This window comes from Mercurialis annua, linkage group LG3, assembly GCF_937616625.2.
Source record: "Mercurialis annua linkage group LG3, ddMerAnnu1.2, whole genome shotgun sequence".
Classification (NCBI taxonomy): domain Eukaryota; kingdom Viridiplantae; phylum Streptophyta; class Magnoliopsida; order Malpighiales; family Euphorbiaceae; genus Mercurialis; species Mercurialis annua.
The window spans coordinates 75,394,391-75,416,511 of NC_065572.1; the positions used below are offsets into that span (position 1 = coordinate 75,394,391).

The window sequence follows — 22,121 nt, forward strand, 5'->3', positions numbered from 1 at the left end:
ATGCATAGGTTTGGTATTTTTGGGTGATAAGAGCAAATTTTAAAATCAAACTAATTTTAAATTTAATAATTAATAAATTAATTATATCACTTATAAAATTCATTTATGTTTAAACATAATTATATTTTCTATTTAATACTAAATAAAATTAATCTAATATTTCACTAAATCAAATAAATTTATTTTATTATATATTTTAATGAATATGTAATTAATTTAATTAATAATAAAAATTAAAGGATAGTTTTAAATTTTTAGCCATTCAAACTAAAAAAAATGAATTAATGTATTATTTTAGGAATTAATGTTGATGAATATGACATTGTTTATTTTTAATAAAATTTAAATTAATTATATATCCATCAAATATTATAAAACAAATTTATTAGAATCAATTAAGTTTATTAAAAAATTAGAGTAATTTTAATTAGTGTTAAATAAAAAAAATTATTTTGTTAAATATATATGAATTTTATTATAATATAACTAATTTACTAATTATTAAATTTAAAAATTAGTTTCATTTTAAAATTTGCTCTAATCACCAAAAAATACCAAACCTATGCATTTTGTGTCAGCCAAACCTATTTAAAATATATCAGCTACCATGTTAGCCAATTGCTTAGTTGGCGGTGACATGGACGACATGGTGTTAAAAAAATCGGTTCGATTCAAAAATGACTAAATTGTATAAAAAATGGCTAACTGACACAAGACGTATAAGTTTGGCATTTTGATTAAGCCTTTTTAAATTGTATAAAAAAAATTAGATTACTATTGTATTACAAGTAATATAATTTATAGAAGAATTAGACGTTTTTTTAGTGAACTTGTCAAATCGTGGATTGGCATGTTCATTTTACAAACTCGTTAAGATTCAATTTAAATTTATTGATTTTACGTGTTTGATGAGCTCAATTACCATATCATATTCATTTTGACAGATTCACATTCGGTCTAACTTTTTTTAGCTAAAAATCAGTTTAAAAAAGTGAAATAGTAAATGACTTTAGTTCTAGTATTATTTAATTTTTTTTAATTTGTTTATAGGATAGGATAGTAATATCACCACATACCTACGGGGAGAATTACGCCACCCAATCCACTTTGCAACCAACAAAAACCACCTCCACACCTCTCCACTCTCACTTCACCAGGTGGCCCTCTATAACTACCACCGCTCTTCTTGCCGCTCAAACCACCGCCAGCAGACTCAATCCCTCTACCAAATGACCAAAACACCCTCATAATAAAACTACATTTACAATATCATCCAAATGCAAAGCCCATTACAGATGAAAAACATAAATTGGGCCAATTACAAAACACCGTCGTTTTCACCGCAACAAACACTTTCTTCCTCTCTACTACTCATCACACTACACAAAAATCATTTCAATAAATTCAAATACTACAAAAGTAATAGAAGAACCAATCATTACAATAAAACTGCTATGCCTTGTTCCACTATTAGTACAGTCACTGGTGGTAGTGTTGCTAGCGGCGGCGGTGGTGGAGGCGGAGATGATAACGGCTCTCTTCGTAATTTCAAGCTAAACGAGTCTACTTTCTTAGCTTCACTTATGCCTAAGCGCGAGATTGCCGCCGATCGATTCATCGAGAAACATCCTCAGTTTGATGGACGTGGCGCTCTCATCGCAATCTTCGGTACTTAAAACTTGATAACTCGTTTAAATTTGATTGTTTATTTCTGATTATTTGTTAGCATATTTGAGAAGCTGGATTAGATTAGTGATTAGTTTTTATTATTTGAAATTGAGTTTAGATTCTGGAGTTGATCCTGCTGCTTCTGGATTACAAGTGACATCTGATGGAAAACCGAAGATTCTTGATGTTATCGACTGGTAGTTATTTAACTGTTGACTTTTGACTACATTACTTGCGGTTACGTAGTTAACGTTATCTTTAGACTGGTTTTAATTGGTTGTCATGTTTTATTCAGTACTGGAAGTGGTGATGTTGATGTTTCGAAAATTGTGAAAGCTGATGATGATGGTTGCATTCCCGGTGCTTCTGGTTGGAGTTCGAATGTCTTTACTAGTTTAAAAAATTAAATTACTTACGTTTCCTGTTGATTTTTGTGTGTTCTGACGTTTGCAATTTAATATAGGAGCTTCTCTGGTTGTCAATTCTTCGTGGGAAAATCCTACCGGTGAATGGCATATTGGTTATAAGCTGGTTTATGAGCTTTTTACTGACACTTTAACTTCTCGTTTGAAGGTGATTAATTGATATGTTTAAAATCAAAACTTAAATGTTAGTAATGGTATTGTTAGTAATGTTCTTTTTGTTGTTGTTATAGAGAGAGAGAAAAAAGAAGTGGGATGAGAAAAACCAGGAGGAAATTGCTAAGGCTGTAAAGCGTCTTGACGAATTTAATCAGGTTGTTGAAAATGCTGCTTCTGCTGGTCTTTGATTTCTTTGTCATATATGGCATTATGCATCAGAAGCATGTAAGCTCGCAATTGATGTTGAATTAGCCTAACTGATGTTTAAATGCTCTTGTTTTTTCAGAAATACTCAAACCCGGATGATGTAAATTTGAAGAAGCTTAAAGAAGACCTCCATAACAGAATTGATTTATTAAAAAAGCAAGCTGATGTAAGTTTTTGGTTCCTATCTGTTGTTTTTCTTAGCATCATTCTTGGTGTTGAAAAGCAAAATGGTATTTTCTATATGTTTTAGAGCTATGACGACAAGGGACCTGTCATTGATGCTGTTGTCTGGCATGATGGAGAATTATGGAGGGCTGCTCTTGACACACAAAGTCTTGAGGATGACCCAGACTGTGGAAAGCTTGCAAATTTCATACCCCTAACTAACTATAGGTATATGAGATCATTATGGACCACAGTCTTAGAACATGCTGGGTGCCAATCATTGAATATTACTTGCACTATTAGAATTTGTCATTGATTTCATTAGAATTGTTGTTTCAGAACTGAAAGGAAATTTGGAGTGTTCAGCAAGTTAGATGCCTGTTCATTTGTGCTTAATGTGTATGATGAGGGAAATGTCTTAAGCATAGTAACCGATTGCTCTCCTCATGGAACTCATGTTGCTGGTATTGCTTCTGCTTTCCACCCAAAGGTACTACCTTATCAGAAGTTGCTCTTAATTTAATTTTATTTATTCTTTTCTCTGTGAAATGATATCACTTTTGGTATTTCATTGATGGGTTTCTTACAGGAGCCATTATTGAATGGAGTTGCACCTGGAGCACAAGTAATATCATGCAAAATTGGAGACTCGCGTTTAGGTTCAATGGAGACTGGAACTGGCTTGACAAGGGCTCTCATTGCTGCTGTAGAGGTGGGTTAAAATTATTCCACCATTGGATGGATACCTCTTTGAACTAGATACATTTTAAAGTTCATTTTTGTGAAGTTTGAAGGATATTAGTAATCAGCTGTGCTTTTATTCATCATTAACTTATAGTTTTGCTCTCAAACTACCATATAGTTTATCTTAGGCTTACATAAAGCATATGTAAAGCTGTTTTTTTATCTCTATATAACGCTCTTATAGCCATACTGAAATTATCCCTTTTTGTGTTTTCCAGCATAAATGTGATCTCATCAACATGAGTTATGGAGAAGCTACTTTATTGCCTGATTATGGCCGTTTTGTCGACCTTGTTAATGAAGTATCAAATCTGAACCATATAGCTCCTGCTATGACAATTTTTCTTAAACTTTCTATTGATTCTTTCTTAATATATGTATCGCTGTTGATTTTATTAGGCAGTAAATAAACACGGTCTTATATTTGTAAGTAGTGCCGGTAATAGTGGTCCAGCATTAAACACTGTTGGTGCTCCTGGTGGTACAACTTCTAGCATTATAGGAGTTGGTGCATATGTCTCTCCTGCTATGGCTGTTGGTGCTCACAGTGTAGTTGAACCTCCTGCTGAAGGACTTGAATACACTTGGTATGTTATTCTTCTTTTGATTGACTCAAATTTTAAAGATAAGGTTCCACATGTAATTGCTTCTTAAAAAAATGTTTTAACTTTAGGTTTGCTAGCTTAAGCTTTAGTTGAATTGGAGACAGGTCGAGCCGAGGACCAACATCTGATGGAGATCTTGGAGTCTGTGTAAGTGCTCCTGGTGGGGCTGTTGCACCTGTACCTACATGGACGCTTCAAAAACGTATGCTCATGAACGGAACATCAATGGCATCTCCATCTGCATGTGGTGGAGTCGCACTACTTGTTAGTGCGATGAAGGTCCTTCTCTATGCATATTCTGGGTCTTGTTTTTGCTCCTTTTTCGTGGTTGATGCTGTTTTTTTCCTTTAGACTAAGCTTCTGTCATGCCACATTGTGTCTGTAGGCTGAGGGTCTTCCAGTTAGCCCATATAGTGTAAGGAAGGCTCTTGAAAACACGTGTGTTCCCGTAGGTGAATTGCTGGCAGATAAACTATCCACTGGACAAGGGCTTATGCAAGTTGACAAGTTAGAAATTTTGTCTTGACCCTTTGCTTATTCCTAACTATGAAAAATATCTTGAATTTGTTGGGGAAGTTGGAATAGGCTGTGACTGTTTTATGCATAACAGGGCATATGAGTATATACAAAAGTCAAAGGATATTCCGAGTGTATGGTATAAAATAAAAGTCAATCGATCTGGAAAATCAAGTAAGTATAATTTGAATTCGCCTATCCTATGCCTTGGATTTAAAAACTTGACTTGTCGAGTAACCATCACAGACAGGAATGTACTTTATTGCAATAAATGGTTCGTGCCCAAGATGTTATTTTTGGCATGCTATTCATGCAATAATAGTTATGAGCCATTTTGGGAAGAAATAATATTTCAAGATATATGAATTATGATGATAATATTTCTTGCCTGGAATGTATTTCAACCCTTTTACTTTCGGATTGTTAGATGAAAGCTCTAGCCGTTGATTGACTAGTACTGAAAATACTTTGAAACAACTTTGCCTTTTTTATTGATATGGGACTTATCATTGTGATGAAACTATTTCTTATTGTATGGCATGGTTTGGCTGTAGCTCCATCGTCACGAGGCATCTATTTGAGGGAGGCTAGTGCTTGTCAACAATCTACAGAGGTGTGTTATTGTCGAACTTGGTTTTGTTGGTTTTGTGTGTGAATGATTATCTAGATAACTGCTGCGAGGATTCTGTTTGAGCTCCCTAGAACACTTTTTAACAAAATTTTCATCATGATTACAAATCATGCAAATTATAGTCTCATTAGCAGCTGCTCCATTCTTCACTGTAGATGAACAAACAATCTTACTTTCTAATTGTATCATAGTAATGTTCTCGATTCTTTCTGTTTTTGGTTCCATTTCTTCTATCAAACTGGCCAGATGCTGCTGGCTCTAGGTTTTTAATGCACAAGCTATGCAGACAATTTCTAGAAATATGTAAACTTTATTTTCCACTATTATCTGTCGATTTTTTAGCGGCTGAAGCTGAAGTTTATTTTAACAGTGGAGTGTGCAAGTTGAACCCCAGTTTCGTGAAGGTGCTAGTAATTTGGAAGAGTTAGTTCCTTTTGAAGAGTGCATTGAGTTACATTCAACTGAAAAGGCAGTTGTGATGGCTCCTGAGTACATTCTCCTTACACACAATGGACGCAGCTTCAAGTTAGTTCCTTTTTCTTATTTTCCTCTTAATTTTCCTAGTATCCTTGTCCATTTAAACTATAAACTTTCATTTGTAAGTCGTATGCTGGATTGTAGCTAGTACGGTTCCTATTTAGTGTTTTAGTTAACCAAAGAGGTCGAATTTAAGAGAGAGCCATGTGTAGTGTAGATACTCCAAGTCTCTCATCCAGACTTATTTTTCTATTGTTAAATAAAACTATTTTTGGAGCTTCAGCCAATAGTTAGAGCTTTGTATGAATTGGTTATTTGACATGGTATCAGAGCCTTTATGATCGAATGGTCTAGAGTTCGATCCCTGATAGCCTAAAATATTTGAGCATAAGGTGAAGCAGGCTTGTGTGTTCACATTTCAAGCCCAGTGGGCATGAGCCTCATCCAACAAGTAGAACTTTTGGGCTAAATGGTTATTTGACATCTATTATTGTACTCCATGGTCATTCTTAAATTATCCTGAAAAATTCCACATTTGGCCTCATTCTCTTTTAACCCTTTAAGGAGATTTAGTTTTGATCTCTAAAGTAAATCCAGCCTCTTATGAAGTCTTAGTTAAATTATCCTGAAAACTTCCACATTTGGCCTCATTCTCTTTTAACCCTTTAAGGAGATTTAGTTTTGATCTCTAAAGTAAATCCAGCCTCTTATGAAGTCTTAGTTCAATGTGTTATAACTAAAGTTGCAATCTCTTAACATTTTTTTCCTCTTATCAGCATTGTGGTTGATCCTACCAAGCTAAGTGACGGTTTACATTATTATGAAGTGTATGGAGTTGATTGCAAAGCACCATGGCGTGGTCCCATTTTCAGGATTCCAATTACCATAACAAAACCTATGACTGTGAACAATCATTCTCCTATTGTATCATTTACAAGGATGTCATTTCAGCCAGGTCAGTTATCATAAACAAAAATATTAATGTTAATTACTGCCATGTCTGTTTTCTTTTCCAGAATTAATCACATTATGAACCATAACTTGCTATAGTCTTGTTTGAAAGCCAGTTCAAGCAACTATAGAACATTTCAACTTCTGGAAATGTCCAAAGCCTGGCAGTTTATGTGCTGCCCACTGAGGTTGACTTAAGGATAATTAACAAGGCCAAAATTAAAATTAAAGGAAGTTGCACAAAGCCACAAACATATAAAATATGCATTGCCAAGTTATTTCTGTTATAGCTTTGAAAATCTGCATCTCTCTGTGAGGTCTAGATGACAAATTTTATATGCCTTCTGAAACTATCTGAAACTATGCTGCAGTTGATGTTCTTTGGGGGTCACATCACAGATATTTTACTGCCATTTCTTAAATAAGGCTCTCTTTGAGGCAGGCCTTGTTAATGCTTTATAATTTTTACGGTGAATTTAATGCATTTTTTCTTCCCTTGTTTGCATGCTGCTTGATAGGTCATATAGAGAGGAGATTCATGGAAGTACCTCTTGGTGCTACTTGGGTTGAAGCAACCATGCGAGCTTCAGGATTTGATACTGCTCGACGCTTTTTTGTTGACACTGTTCAGGTATGAATGTAGTGAAAATGTTTAAGAACCCTGTGTCATCTGTCAACATGCTGCAAGTCTGTAACATAATTGCATTTACAGGTTTGCCCCTTGCAAAGACCAATCAAGTGGGAGAGTGTGGTAACATTTTCTTCTCCTACTGCCAAAAGCTTTGCGTTTCCTGTTGTGGGCGGTCAAACAATGGAATTAGCTATTGCTCAGTTTTGGTCAAGTGGCATTGGAAGTCATGAAACCACTGCTATAGACTTTGAGGTAGCTAGTTCATGTCAGAGATTTAATTATTTGAATAATTGTATAGTGATTTTCTTTTTAGCCCTTGATACAATTTTATTTATGAGTAACGTCGCTTATTTTCTAAAATCAATGACCTTGCGGGTTTCTTGTGTCATTGTTTTCTGCATTATTAGCATATTTTGCCCCTCTCCATCTTCGCTCCTTTTCTGTTTCCTGTTATCATGTCATTCTTGCCTGAAATTGTACCCTAGGTTTGAAACTTATGTTGACAAATCCATGTTGAAATTTGGAATGCCTTTTTGCCTGCTAGGGGACTGTATATAGTATATTTGTTGCCAAGCTTTTAGGTTGGCTATATAAAATCATAGATAGGGAAAAATTATCTCGGAAGAGAAACTTATTACTCTCTCTACTCATGTTTCTTTTCTTTGCTAGATAAGAGTTAAATACCAATATTATCTTTCATGGTGTTAGCAAAATGGAAAGAAGAGTGCAAGTCATTGTTTTGGAACTCTGTCAAGATCTCGTGTTACATAATTGATCATATATTCTTCTAGTTTCTAGACAAAATTTTGCCTCTTTGCCTCTTTGCCTCTTTTTTTGTCTTGCTTTCACTGTTTATCCCATCTATTTGTGAATTTTCTTTTATTCACATTAAGAACTCAATCTTATGCCTGCCATTGTTTGCTCTTTAATTTTGACGTTGGCAGATTGTATTTCATGGAATTGACATCAATAAAGAGGATATAATGCTTGATGGGAGTGAAGCACCTTTCAGAATCGATGCTCAAGCTCTACTGGCAACTGAGAAACTTGCTCCTGTTGCCATTTTAAATAAGGTGAAAGGCAATCATTGTAGTTATGTTACTTGGCTTTAATTTAATTCCTTGTGGATAAAGTTAAGTTGTTTACTTTGGATCTGTTCTTTATATAATACTGGAGTATTTCTTGGCTTCCCATGTCCAATTTGCAGATTAGAGTTCCATATCGACCAATTGATGCCAAACTTAGCACTCTCACTGTGGATCGGGACAAACTGCCCTCGGGAAAACAGACACTGGCACTAACATTATCGTGGGTTTACACTTCAAATTACTTCCTTTGATGTTCTGTACTTTACTCTTTTGTCGTCATTCATTCCCAGTCTTCTTTTCTCCTGAGTGTTCATCTTATATCTTTATTGATTCTGCAGTTACAAATTTAAATTGGAGGATGCATCAGAAATAAAACCTCAAGTTCCATTGCTCAATAATCGCATATATGACAATAAATTTGAGTCACAGTTTTATATGATTTCAGACACTAACAAGGTAATTTGGGTTTATAGTTTTTGAAGTTGAAATTTTATAAATCTTACCATTACTTGAGGTGTAGATCTTAAATGGTTGTTGAAATTTTGATTTTCTTTCAACGAACTCTTATAATCAACGTATATACATCAATGAAAACAATAAATGTCTTAATCTGAACTGAATATGTGACTAAATCAATTCTCCATGATATCAATAGGTGTAGCACAGTAGCAGCAGGTTAAGTATATTCTCTTATACCCTAAGAGATGTCAAACAGAACATTTTTCTTTTCTTTTTGATGTTTTAATTTGTATTTTTTTGGTCTTTTCAACTGTAGCGCGTGTATGCAATGGGTGACGTCTATCCTAATTCATCAAAACTTCCTAAGGGTGAATACAACTTGCAGCTGTATCTGAGGTATGGTTCATTTTCCAAGATAGACTTAATTCACTTGTTGACATGCGTATCTGCTTCTGTTTACAGAGTCTAATATAATGATCTTGTTGCAGACATGACAATGTGCAATATTTGGAAAAAATGAAACAATTGGTATTGTTTGTTGAGAGAAATTTAGAGGAAAAGGTAAGAGTGTCTTATTCCGAATATCGACTTCTCCAAAATTCAATGAAGTAAATGGCGGGTGAAAGCTTGAACATCTGCATTCATTTTTTTAGCAGTTTAATACACTTGTATTTGTATAATATTGGGATGCCGATCTACTAAATTTTTGGTGGTAACTTCCATTATTTGGCTAAGTTTTGGCCTCTCATGCTTGATTGGTCTTCTTTTCCTTTGAGGTCTTTTTACGTGCTAGAATTGTTCAAAATTTTGAAAATTATAGTTATTTTAGCATAACCAAGCTTTTATGTACTAAAATATTTTAACTTTTATTTTTCAACACAGGATGTGATTCGATTGAATTTTTTCTCTGAACCCGATGGGCCTGTGATGGGAAATGGTACTTTTAAATCCTCAATTTTAGTTCCAGGGTATGATTTCTCCTGAATGACACATTTCATTACCAAAAGCAATTTTTCTTGATGTATTTTACTTGTGTGACACAAGTTGTGTCATATTTTCATAGAATGCATTTTTTTCTTAATTTTTTTGTTTTTTGGATAGAAAGAAAGAAGCAATTTACTTGGGGCCACCAATGAAAGACAAGCTCCCGAAGGTATTGGATTTTTTGTTCCCTAACCTCTATGAATATCGTGGTTTGGTCTTGTTAGCGACAAAGATATGCAAAAATACTCATAATTTTTTGCAGAACACTCCACAAGGATCCGTCCTTCTGGGAGCAATCTCATATGGGAAGCTATCATTTGCTGCTCAGGGAGAAGGGAGGAATCCACAGAAAAACCCTGTATCATATCAAGTGTCCTATATAGTGCCTCCAAATAAGGTTGAAGTATGGTCCCTGGCTGGGTTTTCCTTATCATTTAAGTCATCCTATCATGGAGACTGACAATAGATTTCTGGAAAATTTGTCACACAAACCTTATATTGAATTCTTTTTACACGGCTGTTCTAATATTCTTTTAACAGGTTGATGAGGATAAAGGAAAGGGGTCTTCTTCAGCTAGCTCTAAATCCATTTTCGAACGCCTAGATGAAGAGGTAATTTGAAGCAATATAGTTCACGTTTGAACAACTGCATAAGGAGAAAACTTATCTTTCATATAATAGCAACTGGTAACGGCAGTATAATTGTGTTTTTTAGCTAGAATGTGGAACACCTTTGATTTGCATCAGAAGAAAAGCACATAATATATAGTTACCATAATATGTGTTTTGAACATTTTCTGTTTAGTTCCTTTATTTTTCTTCAAACTTCATGCCTCCTGAACATTTTTGTTTAGCTCCTCTAATTTTTCCTATAGCACGAAACTGTTTTACTCCTATAATTTCCAATTTTTATCCAATTTACTGCTCCTTAAAACCTGTATCCTTTTCAGGTTCGAGATGCAAAGATTAAAGTATTTGGAAGCTTAAAACAAGAGACTGATGAAGACCGCTCTGAATGGAAAAAGCTGGCCGCCTCCCTTAAGGTTGGAGCTTGTTTGTATTTCTACTACTATTTACCATCTAATTTGTACTTTTTGAAGCTAATTCTGGACTTTAGCAATACTGGCATGTCCTTGACAATCCAAATTTTGTCAACCTCATATTGAGGTCATGTTCACAGGTCTTATTTTCTATTCTTGGTCCACTACAAATTAGCTGGAAATCTTTTTCTTATTCTTTTTTTTTTGTGTCTCAAGTGAATCTTAAAACATCTGAATTCATTTGGCTTCACATGAATATTTATAGAGTGGGTGAATACTTCCCATATATTAATGGATTATATTGGTACTCCTTTTCTGGTAAGCTGACATTTGAGAACATGCATCAAGCTAGTGTTGCGAGTTTCATGTCCTTTGAGCACCTCTACTTGATCTTTTCGCACCATCGGGTCTGCTTGACGATTTTATACTTCTGGTCCTAGCAATCAGCTAACGTGTCATCTTTTTTTTCGCAGTCTGAATATCCAAATTATACACTTCTGCTTGCAAAGATTTTGGAAGGATTGGTTTCTGTGAGCAACGTCAATGACAAAGTAGGCCATGATGAAGATGTAAGTTATTTGAAAAGAATCCTATGTTAAAGAATGCGAGACAAATATGTTTGTGCTTGCTTGCTTAATGTGAAATTTAAGAAAAAAAGTTCCCAAATTGTTATCTAAGAACCTTAACTAAAGTACTCAGTAGTAGTAGGACTTGTAGAAAAGTGAATCACTTGCTTGTGCTACTTTGCAGATTATACGTGCAGCAGATGAAGTTATCGATAGTATCGACAGAGTTGAGCTAGCAAAATTCTTTTCCCTCAAGAATGATCCTGAAGAAGAGGAGGCAGAGGTATTTATGCTGCTGTTACTTGGGACTTTTTGTGTACAAATTCATCGACCATTCTTAGTGTATCTTCTGATTGAAACTAATTACTAAATACGGCACATACAGTTCCCTTTTGAATGCCATTTTCTGTTGATTGATGTAAAATCATTTCATGCTTCCATGTTTACAGTAACACTAACACCTACTAAGATGCAACTTTGATGCTTTGTAGAAAATTAAGAAGAAGATGGAGACAACACGAGATCAGTTAGCAGAGGCCCTGTATCAGAAAGGGCTGGCCATGTCTGATATTGAGTATTTAGAGGTAAGAATAGTTTGATACTATTGATTGTGTTTTCCTTGTTATTTTATATGTAAGATGTTTATTTATGAACTGCACTGCTACAATTATTCACCCGGTGGCTGGCTCTTTCTGGAGTAATTAACTGAAACTACAAAGGTAATGGTGAGAAATCATTATTTCATTTTCAGAACACGAGCTTTATAGTTGTTATTAGTTGTCATTGGTAGCTTGTAGGGTGGAAAATAGTATTTTAGATGGTTGAAGAAAAAGTGCAGTTTGAGTACTTTGATGTTTATTTGTGCTGTGTGCGCTCGCATGGGTGTGTGCATGTTTTCATTGAGACAGAGAGAAAGAAGAGTCGGTTACTGTAATTCTATTAAGTCCCATGCTGTTACATGAGCATTCTCATTTTTCGATCTGGTGGTGATTGTCCCTTTTCTTTTTGTGGGTAAAAAGGATTTGACATGGATACATGTTGAAGTGTCTGATCCATTCAAAAGTCAAAACATAGGATACAAGGACACATTTTCAAAGGTGGTACGTTATGCGTGCAATTAATGATGAGCATTAATATGAAAATAGACCAGATTAAATATAGTTTTCTTGATCTTCTATTGACTTATATTGGAATTAATATTTATCATTGTTCGGATTGCAGGAACAGAAAGCTGAAGCTGTAACAGAAGGCACCAAAGACGCGGACAGGCCTGGTGACAAATCTGCAGCAGGTGTTGGTAGCCAGGAAGATTTATTTGAGGAGAACTTTAAAGAACTACGAAAATGGGTTGATGTGAAGTCCTCTAAGTACGGGACCCTCTTAGTGATACGGGAAAGACGGCGTGGAAGGCTCGGAACTGCACTTAAGGTAATGTTTCTTTTGCTGTACCTCTGACATGTTTCCTTGATAATTTGTCAGAGTCATGATAAGTATTTAACTTTAGTTTATCCCGCTACTGTGGCGGTGCGTCTCGGCATTTCCTTTACAAGCTCTTGACTAGATTAGGAATGGTGTTTGTGAAATTATTCGAAGATTTGGGTATTCGTCAAGGGTGCTTGCTCTTTTTCTTTTGTAATTTGATCATTTTCTATCCAGGCATTGAATGATATGATTCAAGATGACACTGATCCTCCAAAGAAGAAGTTTTATGAATTGAAGCTCTCATTGCTTGATGAGATCGGGTGGAGTCATTTGGCAGCATATGAGAGACAGTGGATGCACGTGAGATTCCCGTCAGGCCTGCCTCTATTTTAAGATTTCAACTGCATTCTGAAAGATTGGATACCTCATTTCAAAATGTCTTTGGGTAATAGGCATGCTTCCTTTGTTGGTTCTCTGCAGTTGCTGTTATAAATTTAGTATCATAAAAAGTGCTGCAGTTGCCATTTTAAGACTGTCAGTTTCTTTCTAATCCTACTCTCGAATAGAAGAGAAAGAGAAGCGGGCCTGGTATGTACAGGTTTGCCAGCAGCATGTACTTGAGAAAGGTACGGAACCCACTGAGAAAAATTGTAGCGGAAGCATTCTAGTAGGTAAAGATAGAAGGAATAAATAGTCGGACCTGTAAAAGTAGATCCAATATCAAAAAGTATGAGAAGTTTGAAGTTAAGTTAATCTTCTGTCCGGTTGTAATAAAATGACTCGTGCCTACTTGTTTTGGCCAAGCTTCTAGTTTTTTCTCCTGCTTGTTGTTTTATGGATCCATCAAATGAAAGGGAAAATTCCCTTGTGCGTGAAATGACTTGCACAAAAAATAATTTGTATCTCTGTACTCTGTTGCCATGAGAAGCGTTCGTTGTTGATTTCTATAACAATATGTAACGCTCATTTCTAGATTATTATTAATTCATCACGAGTGGTTCGGAGCTGATTTTTATTAGTGCATCATAAGCAACTTTTGTTGCTGAATTTCATAAGAAAATGTGGCATGCGTTGTATCGTTAATTTATCATTATTAATGCATCATGATCAGTAACGTTCAGTGCTTAAGATCATTAATGCATCACGAGTAACAACATTAATTGCTGATTTCTGTAAGAATAAATTCTTCAAGTAACATTGTGGTTTTTTCTCAACTCCATACATTCATGCATGAAATCTGTTAGAAATAATTAAATCATAGTCCGATTTGGTTGATTGGTTATTCCACAATGATAATCATTTTTCAATTGTAATATTTCAATTATAGCTAGATAGGTATATCTATCAAAAGAGTCAAACTTTTTTGATTTTTTCATTAATGGCTTAGCCTTTACGTTTTTTCAGAAGAAACATAGTATTTATTAAAAGGCTTAATGCCTTAAAAAATTCCGACCTTTCATCCCCTTTTCAATCTTATCCTGACGTTGAAAATTATCAATTTTATCCTAATTTGCATTTTTTTCATTTCAATTGTACCCTGAAGCATAAAATTGACCTTTATTTATTTGATAAAAGTTCAATAATTTTTTTTAAAAATGGTCAATTTAATATAAAAAGTTAATCTAATGCAAAAAGGGTCAATTTAGAGAATTTTTGCCAAATAAAAAAATGTCAATTTTATGCTTTAGGTACAATTGAAATGAAAAAAAAATACAAAATAGGGTAAAATTGACAGTTTTGCAACGTCAGGATAGAATTGAAAAGGGGCTGAAAGGTCAAGGTTTTTTTAGATATTAAGCCTTATTAAAATTATGGTGCAATTGACGAAATCAAAATGTTTGATCCTAATGTTTGTTTTGTTTAAATAAAAATAAAATAAGAAATTGCCTACGATGAAATGCATTAATTGAATTATGCAAAAATTAACATTCTTGAAAGATTGCATTATAAATAGAAGAATCAATGTTTTTTTTAGTGATTAGACCGTAATAAAATCATGAAAAATAGATCATTTGAGCTGTTGAATTTCATCGAGCACTTTTCATTACTTTCTACTATTACATAATAAAAAAAAGAGAAAACAGAAGAAATCATCAAAAATGCCAATCCTGGCTTAAACACTACAGATGATGATCCAACTACCATAGCTAATTGGAGTCAGAATATTTCACTAGTAAGCCTAGAGAGGCTGAACAATGAGAGGCAAACCAAAGCTAGGTCTCAACGAGAGCATAATAGAAGGAGAATGAGTATAAGTTGGTGAAACCGACAATGAAAAACTAGTAAGAATCAAAGCCAAAACAATCTTATACTCCATCATAGACAAATTCCGACCGATACACATCCTTCCTCCGAACCCGAAAGGCAAAAAACCCATCTTGTGGTTGCATCCACCGTATAATATGTCATCTTTGAACCTCTCTGGTTTGAACTCCATTACATCGTCACCCCATAATTGAGAGTCATGGTGCATTCCTACAACATCAATCCATATGTTGGTTCCTTTCGGAATTGTGAGATTGTTTACTTTTATGTCTTCTCTTGCTTGTCTTTGTACATTTGGTGCTGGTGAGTATAGCCTCAATACTTCGTTCATTACCCATCCCATCTGCACCAACAATATCAAATTTACTCTCAAGAAAAAAATTACAAAAAAGAAGAGTAAAATTGAGGTGCAATTGCATTTATTATGTATTAATTTTTTTTTATCTAAATTGGATTCATTAAAAAATATATGAATTTTTTTCATTATAAAAATTTACATCTTTTAGAATTTGGTAGGAGATTGGATTAAATAATAAACAAAGAGTCATTCCGGTCCTAAATTTATGACTCAAATGAAATAAGTTGTTTTCAATTATTTTGATATATCATAATCCCAAATTCTCGTAAGTTAGGTCAAATAACTCCTCCGAAAACATACATTTTGTACATCACGTGTGTGCGAGTTGTCTAATTTTAGAGAATTTAAAATCTAACTGCAACAAATAGTTAAGAGTGAATTATTTAATTTCGAGTCAAGTCTGAGGATCATATTGACCCTTTCCTATAAGAACCAGTGGCCGGTTATTAAAAATAGGGGCTGACCAAATTGGCTAAGTCCATCAGTACATTTTGGATTGGTCAAAACTTATGGGGTAAAGCCACGTGTATTTATGGTGGCAGCAATAGTGTTTTTCCTTCGTTTTAGTTTAGTGCCCCCACAGAACCCAAAAGAAAGGGGCCATGTAACATGTTAATCATATTATGCGATAATTGTACGCGTGGACTATTATTATTTGACCTTGACCTTTTGAATTTGGTCTACCTACTGCTGCTCGTCATTTCTACCACAAAACTACAATAATATGCTTTATGTTTTTATTATGACAATCGTATCGTAATTGGATATTATTTTAAACAGTGCAGCCAGTAAATTATCAAAACATATATAATCTGCATGTGATATTGTTGCTTTTACGTATATACATGCATTATTATATGATTATGGTAACTCCACTTATAGTAGCTAGGTTCAGCATGAAATCTTTTACACTATCTGAAATTTACCTCTATAAATAAATAAATATATGCATTCATTAATGAGACTAAGATTTTATGTATTATTTTTATATATTTTTTAATAAAATAATTACTGACATTCTCATATGGTGTATACACCCAAGAATCTATCGGCTATATGAATAAATATTACCCAAAATTGATTGGATAAATATTTATCATTAAAAAATTAAAAGTTCGATTATTAAAATGTAGCGAAAATGTGAATAGTCGTTTTGTAAAAAGTACAATTCAATAACAGTAGAAATTATGTATACGGGAATTTAAAGGTTTACCTTCTTGAGTCCAGCAAGGACGGAGAAATCAAGCTCTTTATCTTTAATAACTTCTTTAATCTCCTCTCTTAACTGGTTTTGCCACTCTGGATGCACAGCTAGAAGCAACAATGTCCACGTCAATGCCAACGCTGTCGTTTCATGACCACCAAAGAAGAATGTTTTGCACTCATCAACAAGCTCCCTAGCCGTCAGCCTCTTCCCAAGCTTGCCATCTTCATGATTCTCCTCAAGCAATAACCCTAACAAGTCCTTCTGAGAATTTCCGCCGTTCAATCTTCTCCGATCCGTTATGATCGATAATAGAAGATCATCTATTTCTTTTCCAAGATTTTTTGCCTCTAGGGTTTGTTTTGGGCACAAGAATTTGCTGAAGGGTACCCCTACATAACGGTTAGTCTTGAACAAAGTTATTTGCATGGCCCTTAGTTTTTCAAACACCTGTCTTCCATTTTCGTAGCCTAAACCAAAACTTGTCTTGGCGATGATTTCTCCGGCTGTTGCAATGATTTGGTTCTCTATGTCGATTTCTTTGTTGCCGGAGTTTATTAGGGTTCTCCATTTGTCTAGCATATTTGTTGTGGACTCCACCATTAAGCTTGTCATAGCCTACATACACAAAACATTAAAAATCAGTGACCCTTATATATGTAAAAATAAACTTGTATAATTTTTTAACATCGATGTTTCATTTACGATATTATTGAACTCTGATTTTTCAACAATGGAAGGTTATCCAATAGATTCTGATCAATAATTGTTTGTATGGCTGACGGATTGTCCACGTAGTAAAGATTGATACAGAACAATTCATCGACGAAATGGGAAGTTATTGACCAAATTATTCTAAATAACCAATCGTTGTATGAAAAATTAGCTAGAGTTCATTTATTAAAATGTAACAAATGAAATGAAATGTAGTAACCGAAATGAAATGTTAGTGACTAATTTTTAAAAAGTGTATATTTATGCAACTGTAAAAATATTTAATCTTAGTATTGTCTGAACTAAAAGTTAACCTTCAAGTTGACCGGAGAGAGTGCAGGGGTGATAATATGACGGTGACGAACCCAATCATCACCTTCAACCATAACCAAACCGTTTCCAAACATTGGTTCTCTGTCATGTTTAAACACATTGGGTTTTCCCCAGCTCTTCCCCATCACACCATTAGACATTCTTTTAAGAAACTCCGGGTCTGCTATGTACAAAAATGGCTCAGTACCTAGCCAGTATATAAACACCTTCCCTGCTCCACCAAAATCATACATAAAATAATAATTAAACACCTAATAATTTTAAAAAAGAATGATAAAATGTGAAAGAATATGAATGCGCACCATGAGATTGCTGCCATTGAGCAAAGTAAGGAAAAACAGTGGAGTGAATATCATTGGAGATAGTCAGAGATTCTTTTGCAGAATCACAAACAGAACTACAGCTGGTTTTACTAAGCTTTTTCATCTCCTCAATATTTCCTAGAGGAAATTTCGGATTCGGACCGCCAAACCCGTTCTTTTTAAGCTTCATATACACCATACATGGTGAAATCCAGAAACAAATCAATACCTTAAAGAAGACGTAAAGAAAAACACCGACAATAATGCTGCTAAAAGCATTAGGTAGATAAACAAACTCCATCTCTAAATTAAATCTCTCGATCTCGATATCTATATCTATATCTATATCGATAGTTCGGACAAATTAAGAGAAGAAATATTAAAAACAAAAGCTGGATAGAATAGCAGTGTGTTTGAAATGAGAGGGTTGAAGAGGGAGTATTTATAGAAGCGAGAGAATGAATGTCGGAGTTTTGACTATGCAAATTAACTGCACATTTACATTTAATGTTTGAACTTTTTTCAAGCTTCTTTCTTTGTTCAACCTTTTAGGTCTCTCTCTATCTCGTTTCCATTACTTTCATTATTTCCGGCCAATTTTTTTTTGGCAAAATTACACTAATAGTGTCTAAACTTTTATAAATCTACTCTTTTAGTGACTGGACTTTAAATTATTTCTTTAAATTAGTATCTCAACTTTTTAAAATTATCAAATACTAACAAAGCTCAAAAGTAAAGTTTAAATTTGTTTGTATGTTTTATTATTTTAATGTCTTTTAGGAAACTATATCATTTACACATGATCATTATACTTTTACAAATATATAATAGTCAAATTTAAACAAGTACATATAGTAATTTTTAAAAAAAAAAATTAGCACATTGATTATCAGATAATAGTCAAAAATACTTATTTTATATCTTTTAGAAATAAAAAAAAATTAAAGTTATTTTCCCTCTCTTTTTTACTTTGAATTGTCTATTTTCTCTTAACACTCGCGTATTTAGTTAGTTAATTTGAATTCAAAAAGAACAGTATTAAGCCGCCCATACTATTCCACGAGAATTCATCAATAGATCATTGGTAGAAGGGCACGTGATTAGGAACTTATGTGGACTAATTAATAAGAAACCGTGTGGTTATTACGAGAGATTATGGTGTTAATCTGATTATTAGAGCCAAAATCTTCCCTATTTTGTTTATTTCGTGAGCCATATGATCTCAGTAGATGCAGAGTTAAAATTTGGAAATTACTAATGCCCCAAGAATTTATATTCCAACTTTTCTTTTTGAAAATTAATTTTAACTTTAATCAATCTTAAAATGAGAATGTTTCAAAATCAAAGTATGATCCAGTCCAATAAATTATAATGTGAATATAATGTGAAAATTGAACATTTGAACAGTATTATTATTAATAAACAAAAATATTAAAGCGTCAGTCAGAGAAACTTTGATCCTCACCTTTATGTAAAACAAAAAGTATAAAATTTCAGTTTTCTATGGAATTTTTAACTTTTATTAAAAAAAAAATTGTTAAGTGTCTGGTGAAGTTTTTTAATTTTTTTAGAAATTTTCGAATCTCTAACAGCTGCTATTAAAAAAAGTTTCATATTTAAACTTTTTGCTAATAGCCGATAGTTATTTTAATCTTTTTTATTATTTAAACAAAATTATCCAATACTTAATATATTGTTTTTATATTATATACTATTATTAAATAATTTTTAATACTCTCATCAATTATAAATTATATAAAATTATCTTATTTATATTAGAGTAGCTATAATTCATGTAATTTTTTAAAATAAAATCATAAGTTTATAAAAAAAAAACATATATAAATAAATTTAAATCAAATATTTTTTTTGACAAAAAAATTAAATGTTTATTTTATAATAAAATTTATTTTTATTAAATAAAATTTAATTTATTAATTTATAATTTAATAAATAAAAACAGAAATTATACACTTTAATACCATTTTATATATAAACAGATATAACCAATCAAATTTCACTAAACAGCTTACAGCTATCAGTAATAGCTAATAGCTCTCAACGACAGTTAACAGCTAACAGAACAGCTGAATCAAACAGGTCCTAAATACCAATTTGTTCATATTATCGTTTTGGTATTAAATTTCTAGAATTACTAAAACATTTTGTTATTATATACTCCCTCCATTTTTTTAATTATTCATGTATAGCTAAAATTGTACATAATACAAAAAATTAGCCTTTTGTCTTATACTATTTAAATAGATGTGTGGAAATTATTTCATACTTTTCCTTTTCCAATTTTTTGAAATTTTCTAACTTCAAAACAGAGGGTAAAAATTTCTTATATGAAGAGTCTTTTACTGCAGAAAGATATCAATTACAACTTGCAAGTATATTTAGTATAGCATTAGTAACAACATTAGCAGAAATAATTTCTCTTCTGTATTGCAAATCTCAACTAACTACGAAACAAGTTAGGTGATTATTATCTCTATGAACATGTGAAAATTCGATTTGCTCCAGCTGAGTCCCTAATGACACAATGTCCATCTCGATCTATTATTATAAATATTACTGAAAATTAATTAAGTATTAATTAATTTGGTTATTTATGAAAATTATAATATTCAATTTCTTTAAGTTAAAATTACTTTAGTCAAATACAATTAATACACTTAATCATTAAAAAATATTTTATCTTTTTGATTTTTTTTTGTTTATGATGTAAACTTTTAAAATATTCAATTTTAATTGTAGCCAATTGTTTAAATTGAAAAAAAATAATCAATACACTCTTTATGTTGTTTCATATTTGGACATTTTAATGGTAAAAAGACAAGTTGAACTGGAAGGGTGATGTCAAAACTGCAGGTTTCAAGAGGCATAACTGGTTTTCAGATGTTGATGTTGGTGAGGCTATTGCTATAAGAGATGGTAACTCTGATTCTAAGAGTGTAGTAGATTCTTTCAACAGCAACGAAAAGTCATGCAATGATGTTAATTTTGTTGTTTCAGATTGTGTTAAGATGGTCTCTAATGTCTATTGAGGTTTTAACCATGTCAGTAGAAAACTTAATAGAGGAACTCATTGTCTGGCTCAGAAGGCTTTGAGAGATGTTTCTATCTGTCAGAAATGGAGAGGAAATGTCCCTCCTGATATTTATAATTTTGTAATGGCTGATGTTGCAGCTCTTTGATTAATGCAGTTTTGATTCTAAAAAAAAAAGACAAGTTGAAAAAACAAAGCAACATGAGTGACACATATAAAAATTTTCCACTTTATTTTGACAAATTGTTATAATTGAAACTACAACTTACAAAATAGATTAAAATTGACGATTTTTAATTTTGTGGATGTAAACTAATAAAATAAAAGATATGAATAATTAGGCCAATACAATATAAAGATAAATAATTTATTCAAAAAAAAATATAAAGATAAATAAAAAAAACAGTAGTATAAATTTTCGAAATCTAAATTATTGTTAAGTAGATCCTTAATTTTTCTTTTCAAAGTGACGAATGAATTACAAAATTTATCAGTTGTAAATACACATTATACACTGAAGCAAATTGATTAGACTTCGGAACAGCTAACACCTTTTTTTTAATTAAAAAAGTAACAATTTGACTTAATTCTTGATATTTAAATTCATTTTGTCTTTATTCTAAAAATAATTCATTTTGTCTTTGATTATTTGATTGGTGGTTAAACTAGAAAACCAAAAGTCAACATGTATGAGTGTGTGGGGCAAAAATCAAACGTTGAAATAATTTGAAGTCAAAAAAGATGACGTTATTCTTTTCCGACATGAACTCGGCATTTTATTTCTTCACATATTCTTTTTATTTTTTTGATTTTTAATCAGTTAGTATTTTTCAGTTTTAGTAGAACAATAGTATTGATTTTATAGGATTAAAATTTTAGTAGTTGATATTTTTATGTTTCTCAAATAATATAAACGCAGTGTAGAACTACTGAATCCTGAATCAATTTTTCCTACAAATACTTCCCTTTCTCTAGTTATCAAAAAAGAAATCAGTATATTCTGTTTTTATATAATACCTCCTTCCTCAATCGTTTGAAAATAGATATAGATTTTTTTAACATGAATTAAGAAGATAATTATTTATATTTTTTATTTTATCGCTATTAATAATGGTCATATAAATTGAGTTTAATATTATAACTAAGCGAAGTTAATGG

The 22,121-nt window shown here is 32.6% G+C and overlaps 2 protein-coding genes across 6 annotated transcripts; one reads left to right on the forward strand and one right to left on the reverse strand.

The window, feature by feature from the left end:
• Window positions 1-1,112: 1,112 nt before the first annotated feature.
• On the forward strand, window positions 1,113-13,744 carry LOC126670996 (tripeptidyl-peptidase 2). Of its 5 annotated transcripts, none has more exons than XM_050364679.2 (35): window positions 1,113-1,668; window positions 1,787-1,865; window positions 1,964-2,037; window positions 2,132-2,241; window positions 2,324-2,404; window positions 2,536-2,622; window positions 2,707-2,849; window positions 2,961-3,111; window positions 3,211-3,333; window positions 3,584-3,667; window positions 3,765-3,952; window positions 4,075-4,249; window positions 4,356-4,477; window positions 4,581-4,660; window positions 5,041-5,099; window positions 5,488-5,642; window positions 6,371-6,549; window positions 7,064-7,176; window positions 7,258-7,428; window positions 8,121-8,249; window positions 8,384-8,484; window positions 8,603-8,720; window positions 9,040-9,119; window positions 9,212-9,284; window positions 9,606-9,691; window positions 9,825-9,876; window positions 9,970-10,110; window positions 10,248-10,319; window positions 10,658-10,750; window positions 11,221-11,316; window positions 11,498-11,596; window positions 11,805-11,897; window positions 12,333-12,413; window positions 12,535-12,741; window positions 12,970-13,744. In XM_050364679.2, exons 1-35 carry the CDS (start codon window positions 1,278-1,280, stop codon window positions 13,126-13,128), a joined length of 4,245 nt encoding a protein of 1,414 aa, XP_050220636.1. In that variant the 5' UTR covers window positions 1,113-1,277; the 3' UTR covers window positions 13,129-13,744. The 5 variants fall into 5 exon arrangements, with proteins under 5 accessions (XP_050220636.1, XP_050220637.1, XP_050220638.1 ...); XM_050364680.2 differs by having other exon boundaries at window positions 12,333-12,410; XM_050364681.2 differs by having other exon boundaries at window positions 1,114-1,668; window positions 9,970-10,104.
• A 1,031-nt stretch (window positions 13,745-14,775) lies between these two features.
• Window positions 14,776-18,211, reverse strand: LOC126674877 (cytokinin hydroxylase). Its single transcript, XM_050369398.2, has 4 exons — window positions 17,912-18,211; window positions 17,591-17,820; window positions 16,572-17,180; window positions 14,776-15,343 (listed from the first exon to the last, which is right to left on the reverse strand). The coding sequence occupies exons 1-4, from the start codon at window positions 18,108-18,110 to the stop codon at window positions 14,915-14,917; spliced, it is 1,467 nt and encodes a 488-aa protein (XP_050225355.1). The 5' UTR covers window positions 18,111-18,211; the 3' UTR covers window positions 14,776-14,914.
• Window positions 18,212-22,121: the final 3,910 nt, after the last annotated feature.

What these genes read in the sequence shown, in the direction of transcription:
- LOC126670996 (XM_050364679.2), top strand. Translation starts at nt 1,278, where the DNA reads ATGCAAAGCCCATTACAGATGAAAAACATAAATTGGGCCAATTACAAA. An exon ending in GAAGGACTTGAATACACTTG is followed by an intron (nt 3,953 to 4,074) that starts GTATGTTATTCT and finishes AATTGGAGACAG; the next exon opens with GTCGAGCCGAGGACCAACAT. An exon ending in ACACTGGCACTAACATTATC is followed by an intron (nt 8,485 to 8,602) that starts GTGGGTTTACAC and finishes TTGATTCTGCAG; the next exon opens with TTACAAATTTAAATTGGAGG.
- LOC126674877 (XM_050369398.2), bottom strand. Translation starts at nt 18,110, where the DNA reads ATGGTGTATATGAAGCTTAAAAAGAACGGGTTTGGCGGTCCGAATCCG. An exon ending in TCAATGGCAGCAATCTCATG is followed by an intron (nt 17,821 to 17,911) that starts GTGCGCATTCAT and finishes TTGGTGGAGCAG; the next exon opens with GGAAGGTGTTTATATACTGG. An exon ending in TCCTTGCTGGACTCAAGAAG is followed by an intron (nt 15,344 to 16,571) that starts GTAAACCTTTAA and finishes TTGTTGGTGCAG; the next exon opens with ATGGGATGGGTAATGAACGA.